The 10,351-nt window shown below is 45.2% G+C and overlaps 1 protein-coding gene across 8 annotated transcripts in view; it reads left to right on the forward strand.

The window, feature by feature from the left end:
- TASOR (transcription activation suppressor) overlaps positions 1 to 10,351 on the forward strand; it is a 64,027-nt gene that overhangs the window by 13,432 nt on the left and 40,244 nt on the right. For all 8 annotated transcript variants that reach the window (XM_026650291.2, XM_026650286.2, XM_026650289.2 and 5 more), the window contains exons 4-6: positions 626 to 698; positions 1,948 to 2,039; positions 2,454 to 2,612. In XM_026650291.2, the coding sequence (XP_026506076.1) occupies positions 626 to 698; positions 1,948 to 2,039; positions 2,454 to 2,612 (324 nt within the window). The remainder of the gene's footprint in view (positions 1 to 625; positions 699 to 1,947; positions 2,040 to 2,453; positions 2,613 to 10,351) is intronic.

Genomic DNA, 10,351 nt, shown 5'->3' on the forward strand with positions numbered 1-10,351 from the left:
AGATTCTGTATTCTCTGTACCTTTATGATACAGAGAGAAGTCATCAAAATGTAGTAATTACACATTCAAGTGTGTGCTGTTGATCAAAAACATCTTATTTTCTATAATTTTTTAGATGGCTATGGTTAAGCTGTATAGACCTATATCAATAAATGCATTGCCTCCACAGCAAACAAAACTGTCCACATTTGGCATGCATTAAAGTTTATGCCCTAAGACAGGGGTTCTCAAACAGGGGGTCGCAAGGTTATTACATGGGGGGTCACGAGCTGTCAGCCTCCACACCAAACCCTGCTTTGCATCCAGCATTTATAATGGTGTTAAATTAAAAACACTTTTTTATATATTTATAAGGGGGGGGGGTCGCACTCAGGCTTGCTACGTGCAAGGGGTCACCAGTACAAAATTTGAGAACTACTTCCCTAAGAGTTGTACAGTAACATAAGGTACAATTATAATTGAGATTATGCTAATTTTGTATTAAGTGTTTGGTATACAAATATAACTTAGAGTATGTACTCATAAAAAGGAGAGGTTTATTAAACTGTTGCCTGTTCCACTCATATTCTAACTTTACTTTGCAAATATGTATGCATCTAAAATTAGATATATTTGTTCAATTCAGGTGCAAAATATATGTGAAAAAGGGCTACAGGCGGGCCATTCCAAAATAACAATTCTTGGCAGCCCTTCCATGGGTAACTATATTTTCTCTTTTCTTTCTGTATATTTACATCATACAGTGTGATTTTTTTTTTTTTTTTTTTTACGATATGAAGAATGTGATATTACTTTAAACCTATTGTCCTTGCTATAGAATTTCCCAAAATTTGCACTTACACTTCAGAAAAATCCCACCCAGCTGGTTTCAGGTAATGACCTTTGATTCAGGAGCAGTACAGTTCACAAATACACAAATTAAACAAAATTAAGCTTGTCTGAAAAATGGATTTCACAGAAGTAAGAATGAATTACCTAATTACAAAATTTCAGGGAATGTTCTAGGCATCCATAGGCAGAATCCTATTCATTTTTGGGGGATAATTGGAAAACCAGATTGGGGGGAGGGAGCACATGGAGCCCCTGTGATCTGTTTAGCTTGAAGTTGTAGTTCTGCACTCTTGCAGTTGTCTGTAGATCAAAGAACAGGTTGATGGCACCCATTTAAGGCCTTCCAGCATAACTATACCCCCAACTCAGCTGAAACTCTACACGGAGGCAAACAATGGGGGGAAAGGGTGAAGGTGCTGCAGAGGGCTGACAGACACAGCTCTGGCCAGGAGTCTGTGCTTTGCCCCACCAGGATCCAGAATTCTCTATATCTTGTGCCTTCAGAGATTGGGTGTCCCAGCACCATGGCCATGCAGGGACCTCTCTACGGTTCCACTATCATGGCCTTGCTCGGTCATTTACCAGCCAGAGTGTAGGAGCCATCCCTGCGCAGGAACTATTTTTATCAGTACGGTGGTCTCCTCCACAGCTGGGGCTTGTCGGCGTCCTTGCCGTCATCGGGACTCTGCTCTGCTGGGCCAGGATGACTGCAGCTACCTGCACACCTTGTGCCCTGATGTTTTGGGCTTCTTGGCAGCACAGGGAGCCCCCTGCAACAGCACTGTCAGCCCTGCCTAATCCCAACCCTACAACTGTAAAAATAAAAACTGATTCAGAAAAAAATCAAGTTCTGCCCAGCTTAACTGTGGAATGTTGCCCACAGTTTAATGTAGTAGCATGAAAGGTGGCTGAACACATTGTTATGCTTCTCATCAAGCAATTTAGTCTGTTTGTCCTTCTATGTAGCTACAGTATTGCTGCAATTTTACTGAACTGATATTTGTCTTATTATAGAAATGGCTAAAACTCTTGTCATGCTGATTAATCTCCTAGGTGTAACATTTTAATCTTCAGAATCTTCATTTTCTTAACTTTGTACTCTACCTTCCTCATCAGGTGTATATCTCTCCAGATATGCTGATTTATTACAGGCTAATCCCCTGGAAGCTGGAGCAACTGGTGACATGATTATTTTTAAAATAATAAAGGTAACGTCTACTCTTAGCGTTTATCTTCAAAGGCTACATTTCTTATTACTGAAGCTTTCTTGCTTTTGATGGCTTGTTATAGAATTCTGCTACTTGTTTTTGGCGAGAATCTGAAAGTATACAAGGCTCTGTAGTAGGAAGAAAATATGTAATCATTTTTATTTAAAAGCATACATTGACTTTAATAAACCACAACTTAGCTCTTGCCCTGCAGATTTAATTGGTTTGTTTTTGTTGTTCCTTCAATTTTGCTTTTTCTTCAAAAAGATGGAATGAGAATGACTTTTTATAAATACTTGTAACTAAATGTCAGTTACCTCATTCTTACAGTGCTGTTGTAGTTTATCTGTAGCTGCTCTAACAATTGATATAGTTAAGAAATTAACCCTGCAATTCTTCTTTTTTGCTCTATAGGGAAAAATGAAAAGCATATATGACCATATGGGTGTGAAAACAATGGAATCAACAGTTAAAAGTGCACTAGATCCAACACCAAAGCATGAGTGCCACGTTTCAAAGAATGCTAATAAAGTAAATTCCTTGTTGGCTTATAGAGCATATGAGCTTACTCAGGTAGGAGAGCAGCTTCATTTATTATTGTATATTTGTATCTATGAAAAGAAAGCATGGCGTAGTAGTGTTACAGATTTTAACACTTCAGACAGGGAGTCAGATGTGGATTACCTGATACCTTACTGTACAAGTAAGATATTTGCCTGTTCTAAAACCTTACATATACCTCAACATAGTTTTCAGGGGGGAGGGATAGCTCAGTGGTTTGAGCATTGGCCTGCTAAACCCAGGGTTGTGAGCTCAATCCTTGAGGGGACCACTTAGGGATCTGGGGTAAAATCAGTACTTGGTCCTGCTAGTGAAGGCAGGGGGCTGGACTTGATGACCTTTCAGGGTCCCTTCCAGTTCTATGCAATAGGTATATCTCCATATATTATTTTTTTTCATTCTGTTGTAATGAAAACATTGTAAGTGGTCCTGTATCCCTTTGCTAAGTTCACAATAAGTTTCTCCCTCTCTCTAAAATATTATCTTTGCATATGTGTCAGTGTGGATTCCACTGCAGGTGAGCACACACCTCACATGTATAAGAATTGAGTGGTTTTTTTTTTTTTTTTTTAAATAGTGTCTGGATCAGTGTACATACTCTGTCTCCTCATACTCCTGTACGAGGGCATTCCCGCCCCCTCCCTCAGTTTCCTCTTACCACTCATGGCAGTGAGACGGAATTTGATGAGTGTCTGACCCCACTGCTGCTTGTTAGCTCAGGCTAAAACTTTTCAAAGTCTTCTGCTACTTCTCATTTTCCTATATTTTGACCTCCAAGGACTGATTCAAACTCTCTACTGGTGAGACCAGCCCACCCTCTGACTTCAAGTCTTATCCATCCTGTGATGGATTAATCCCCCTGAACGATGGACACAGGAGGTGTCTTCCCCCCCCCCTTCTTTTTTAGGAGGGGTGGGGTGAGGATCTCACATTTCATATGCTTGTCATTCTCTGCTAGAGTGAACTTCAGCTTCGTGATTTGCGTTTTCTTGAACAGCCCACAAAGGTCTCCTCAGACTGCTAAGAGACAAACTCCAGAGTCCTGCTTGATAAGTCAGTGCTGCACTGAACAGACAAGTGATGACAAAGACCATCGTGGAGAAGACTGCACCAAGAAAAGACCTGGCATTGACATGGCTCTGACGCCCTTGCACTAAAGCAGACCTCAACATCAACATTGAAGCTGGTACCAGGATCCCAGGTCTTGAAGTCTGGCACTGAGAGGAGCTGCTGTGACTCCAGATGGAGCTCAGCATCCTCCCATAAAAATGGAGAAGCCTGTGACACTGTGGATTCTGCCAGCCTTGGTTCTGACAATGCACTCCTTGGTGTGGACCATTATTGGTGCCCAGCCTCTTACTAGCACTGGTACAGACTTAATACTTACTATGCCTTGTGTGTCTGTGCCACCCCTAAAAGAGGTTTATTCTTCACTATCACGGGGGCATATATGCTCCCTGTCTTTGAGCAGAGAACCATCTCCTCTGAGCTCTGTGATTACTACTATTAAGAGCCCTCCTGGCTTTTCCCCTGCAGGGCTCACTCCCTGCTGGCTTGACTCATTCAGTGCTAATCTTGACAACACCCAGCGACTCAGCTGTACTCCTGTGGCATGCTGCTCTGGCCCTATTGCAGGTGCTATGACCCATCATTTGGACATTGCGAAACCAGTCTGTGATGCCATTGAGGAAGAGATCTCTCTCCGCACCAGCATCCCTGCCCAGACCACCAATGCCTGAATATCAGGCAGGGCCATATCCAGAAGTAGAGCAACTCCTGCACCATGTCACTGCCAAAGGATCTCTCATCTTCATGTGTTGAAGTAATAGCCTTGGTGTCAGTACTGGCACCTGATGACTTTAAAGTGTTCTAGGAGTTACTTGTGAGGATTACTGGGACTCTAGAGACTGAGATGTCTGTCATATCGGTGAAATCCCACAAGCTGTTTGACATCCTGTCAACTGGTCCAGCCAGGAAAACCCTCCCATTAGCGATGGGCTGCTTGACCTAGCCAAAGCACTGTGGCAGACACCAGCCACAGTAATGCCAACTGTGAAACAGGTCAAGATACACCAGATTACCTCCCACCCTCTATGGGATTTAAATAATTCTATACTCACCCCAACCCAGACTCCTTAGTCATGTTGGTCTTACAAGAGGAAAGAAAGGAAAAGGACCCCAAATCACTCCTCCATCCTCCCCCCAAAGTCATATCCTTCAGCTTAGCTGCAGCTGCATCTGACCAGTTGCCAGGCCCTACTGGTCAAGTATGGGCAGGGTGACACCCTCATTTGTGAAGCCCCCTCGTGAAAGCAGAGAGGAGCTTAAGGACTTAAATGGGGAAAACCAGCTGGTGGCCAAGATCATCTTTCAGGTCGTGATGGAGGCCTCTGACACTCTGCACATGGTCACTGTGGTTGCTGTGGATGTAGCCAGAGTGTCATGGCTCCAGGCATCGGCCATGCTAAGAGAGGTGCAGGCCACAATTGAGGACTTATCCTTTGAAGTCTCGGAGCTGTTTAGTGAGTAAGTGCTCTGCACCCACTGAAGTATTCAAAAGCTCTCATGTGTTTTCTGGGGATTTACACCTCTATTTTCATACCTCCTTGGCCCATGCTGTGTACCAACTTTGCCATCCAACTGGCCCGTAGGAAGTGCCTGAGATTCACTGTGGGGCTCAACCATTATGAATACAGGTTGTGTCCTTTGGACTCGCCATAGCATCTTACGATGAAACGCTCCCTTTGCCCCGTGTTGTAGCCAGGTCAGGAGAACCTGTCTCTACATCAGTCTCCAGGCAGCTCTAGTGCCCCTTTAATCTCTGCCTATCACTCTGTTGAAGGGGAAGGCCTCAAAGACTTCTAAAGGCCCCAAGAAGAAAAACTGACTCGTCTCATAAGGACTCTGCTCCAGAATGATCGAAGTCTCCCTCTAAGTCCACCGTCTCGAATCATCGACTTCTTGGTCCAGTTCCATGGAGGCTGCAGGTTCCTCCAGTAATACTCAGGGCTGGAAAAGCAAACACTGTTCTGAGAGCCACAGTACTGACCAGGCATAGCAAGGAGAGGCATTCCTCAACCACCGGTACTGCCCTTGATGGATCCATTAGTACCATATAGATTGAAGCATATACCTCGGCACCCCATCGGAACATTCTAAATCCTCACTACAATCTACTTCCAACGAGACCATCACGTCATTACCGACGTCCTATTTGGTACTGCAAGAATTTTGGTATTCGAAGGACTTAACTGTAATGGAGAAACTACAGTCTCTGTTAATCATGGGCACAGTGGGTCCCTTGGTACTGAGACTAGTTCAGTCTCTAACTGGATGTCCATTTATCACCTACATGATTCATCACCATTTTCATTTGTGGCTCCTCCACTGCTCTATAAGGAAGAGGATGAAGGGGACTTTCATTCCATCTATTCAGCCTCTTCAGTCTTGGTACAGGGTCTCCTACTCACCCTCACAGGAACTCTTTCTCTGCAGGCCACAGAAATAGGGAGGAATCTAGGACAAGACATGACAAGCAGTGGAAGAAACACTGGATGCCACCCTGCTTTCCAGTATGGAACCCCTTCTATCCTCCCCCCCCCCCTCCCCCCCATGGTCACGCTGGGATCCCTGGGCTGCTTACAGACAGCAGTTTCTAGGGCTCTGAGCCTAGGGTGCTGGGATGAGGGGGAGATAATATCTCTACTACCTCAGAGCATTTCCTCAGTGGGGGAGACAGTTGAGGAACAAGAAGCTAGAGTGGTTTGAGGAGTAGCCTCCTCATCTGCTATCTCCTCGTCTTTAGCTGATGAAGCTATAATGCCCCTCCACCATCTATGGCTGATGACTTTTTAAGCAATTCCAAGACATCATCAGGTGCATGGCAGACTCATTTTTTCAGATGCCATTCGCAGAGGTCAAGGAGTCACCCAGTAACTTTTGTTGTATCATCCAACTGACAACACTGACCTTCCGATCAGTGCGGCGATACTGGATCCCACGAGGACGGTTTGGCAGACTCCAGCAACAGAGCCACCAACTTGCAAAAGGTCTGATAAAGGACTCTAAATTTTTGTTTTTCATCCCTCTCTTAATCCGCTGGTAGTGGAGGCAGTAAATGACTAGGGAAAACCACATCATGCCAAGGTGACCCCATGTGACAAGAACCAGAAGCGTCTCAACCTTTTTGAGCGGAAGTCTTATTTATTGGCAACGCTCTGACTTCAGATCATTAATTACCAGGCCAATCACATGAACTACACAAAGTGTAAGCATTTATTGAGAACCTCTCTCTGGAACAAAGAGTAATTTTAAGCTGTCAGTGCTGAAGGACAATTATTAGCCCAGACATCTCTCCAAGTGGATGCTGTAGATGCTGTGGCCCGTTCCATCTTTCTGATAGCAGTCATCATGGGCTTCAGCAGTTCGGTTTCCCAAGGGAGGTCAAAAGTATGGTGGTGAACTTTTTCCCTTAGGTGGGCTTAAGTTGTTTTCAGAGAACACCGATAAGTCCCTACATACTCTGAAAGACTCCAGAGCCAGTCTGCAGTTGCTGGGAATTTATACCCCTGCAATAAAAAAAAAAAAGAGCTTAGTAGTAGATCACACACTGCATAGAGATCCGACCAGATACATTTCTCCAGGTTCTAGAGACCCACGGAAGTTCCAGAGGAAGAGAACTATAAACTATCTGGTTTAAGTACACAACTAGCTTCATCATCAAAGCACCAGTTTTGATCGGCTAGTTGAGGGTGTGAAGCCTTCTCACTCTAGCCTGCCAGCTACAACAGTTTGCCTGCCTGCCTGCCTCCCTCCCCTCGTTTGGAAGCCAGCTCTCCCATTTCTAACATGCATGGGACTGGATTACCACAGACAAATGGGTTTTGGAGATGGTTACGTTGGGCTGTGCCATCCATTTCACATTCCCATTCCTCTTCAGGGACCCCTTTCATGAGCTCCTACTAAGAAAGGAGATGAGATAAAATCCCTCCTTTGCTAGGAGCAGTTGTCTGTCCTGGCTCTACATGAGGAACGGTTTCTATGTGAGTTAATTACTCATACCAAAGAGAAATGGAGGATGGAGACTGGTATTTTAGATCTAAGATTCCTAAACAAATTTGAAGTCCCAAAAATTCGGACTGGTGACTCTGGCATTCTTAAATTCAGGGGACTGGTTTTCAGCCCTCAGCCTATAAGACACATTTCCAAATTGTGGTACACCAGGCTTACATTTTTGTGAAAGGCCAGAAGCACTTTAGATACCATGCGATTCTTTTCAGTCTCAACTCCAAGAGTTGTCACAAAGGTTCTAGTGGTGGGGGCTGCTCACCTTCGTCTAGTGGCAGCTGTGGTATTCCCATGAACAGCTGTTTAGATAAGGGTTGGTCTTACGGGGAAGCGCTATCAGCCACCCACAGGGCCCTATCGCTATTCCTGCAGTTAGGCCTTCAGCTCAATGTCAAAGTCTACGTTGACCCCTGAGTGGAAAATACAGTACATAAGGGACATCTTTAGATTTTGCTGACTGCCAGGACTTATCTTCCTGTGCACAGATTCATAACTTTATCCAACGTTGTCAAGAGCAATCAAGTGAACCCTGAAACCTCAGTAGGATTCTGTTTACAGCTTCCGTGTCACATGGCATCTTGCACCTTCATCATGCAATGTTACATCTTTGCGGCTTTCAGGGTGGCTCAGGATAGACTACTCAGGAGAGACAGCTTTGATTTTTAAACAAATTTCTTTTCCATGACCGGTGAAAGATTCCCTCGACTGGTGGCAGAATCACCACAATGTCAGGACAGACGTTTCTTCAGCCAGTACTGTTGGTCACCATACTATGGGATGTGTTGCTACTCAGATGGAGTGCATCTGTGTCCATATAGTCCCGGGGACATAGTTACGTCAGGAGACCAGTCTCCACATCAACCTGGTGGAACTACAGGCAGTCAGAAATGCCTGTCTCCACTTTCTACCTCCTAGGGAAGTCTATCAAAATCTAGATGGACAATGATGTTTGCATGTTTCATATTAACCTATGGAGCAGAGGGAGATATGTCTGTGTGCTGAAGTAATAAAGTTACGGAATTGGTGTATAGCCTGTTGTATTCACATTTCAACAGTGCACCTTCCTGGAATACAAAACATCACGGCCCATGTTCTCAGCAGGGGCCTTTTCCAGGACTCTGAAAGAGAGCTAGACCACTGAATGTGGCGCTGTCTGGAAGTGGCTTTCTTTGCCTCTTCCACAAATAGGAAGTGGTGTCTGTTCTGTTCGGGGAAGGTGGCCTTCAGCCTTCGGCAGATGCCTTTCTCCTCCTCTAGACAAAGGGGCCTGTAATTACATATTTTTCTCAACACTTTGGATTCTAAAGGTGAAGAACAAGATCAGGCAGGACAAATGATAGTTATCCCGATAGTCTTTATGTGGCCAAAATAAGCATTGTATAAAACATTGTCTCCTTGTTCAGTAATCTATTAAAACAGGTAATCTTCCATGCTTTGCTTATCTTAAGATGTGAATTGCATCCCAACCTAAAAATTCTCCAGCTCAAGGCCTGGTTCTTCAATGGTTCGCTGGTAGAGGTATAGCAAGTGTTAAACAGCAGGAAGAAATTTAAGCATGATTCTTACCTTCAGAAGTGAAAAAGATTTTTTGCTATTGGTGTGAATATTGGCAAATTGCACTTGAATTTTCCTTACTTGCATTTATCCTGAATTACCTGCTACAGCTGAAGAAAACAGATTTATAAGGTAGCCCGGTTAAGGTTCATCTGGCGACAGTATCAGCCTTCCATTCTCCAGTGTAAGGGTTCTCGGTAGTCTCTTGCCTCACAACTGTAAGGTTTATTAAAGCAGTGGTTCTCAAACTAGGGCCGCCGCTTGTAAGGAGAGAGCCCATGGCGGGCCGTGCCGGTTTGTTTACCTGCCACGTCTGCAGGTTCGGCCGATCGTGGCTCCCACTGGCCGTGGTTCGCTGCCCCAGGCCAATGGGGGCTGCAGGAAGGGCAGCCAGCACCTCCCTCGGCCCGCGCCATTTCCTGCAGCCCCCATTGGCCTGGAGCAGTGAACCGCACCAGTGGGAGCCACGGTCGGCCAAACCTGCGGACGTGGCAGGTAAACAAACCAGCCCGGCCTGCCAGGGGCTTTCCCTGAACAAGTGGCGGCCCTAGTTTTGAGAGCCATTGTATTAAAAGACTGGGGAACCTCTTCCCTCAAGTAAAAGACCTTGCTCCGGTCTAGGATCTTAATCTAGTTCTCAGGTCTCCCAGGACCTCCTTTGAACCTATAGTGACCTGCTTAATATAGCTATTAAAAAGGCTGTCTTTATGGATAGGTATTATATTGGCTTGAAGGACTGGGGAAATTTGATGCCTTCATAGTGGATCCTCCCTTTACAGTATTGTCAAGGACAGTTTCCCTACTTCCACATCCCAAATTCCTTCCTAAGGTATTATCGGAGTTTCATCTGAACCAAACCATACATTTTACACACACCCTTTACCCCCCCTAAACTCTGGTCAGGAAGCTTTTTTCCATACCTCTGATGCAAGGCCGTCTCCAGGCACCAGCTGAGCAAGCTGATGCTTGGGGCGGCAGATTGTTGGAGGCGGCATTCTGCCCAATCCTAGGGCAGCAGGGCAGGAGGCGGCGCAGCGGGAGGGGCCGTGTGGCAGCGCCCCTGCTGTAGGCCTGGCCGCCCCTTCTCTCTCTCTCTCTCTCTCTCTCTCTCTCTCTCTCTCTCTCTCTCT

Source organism: Terrapene carolina, unplaced genomic scaffold (assembly GCF_002925995.2).
Source record: "Terrapene carolina triunguis isolate 2854851 unplaced genomic scaffold, T_m_triunguis-2.0 Scaffold89, whole genome shotgun sequence".
NCBI classification, from domain to species: Eukaryota; Metazoa; Chordata; order Testudines; family Emydidae; genus Terrapene; species Terrapene triunguis.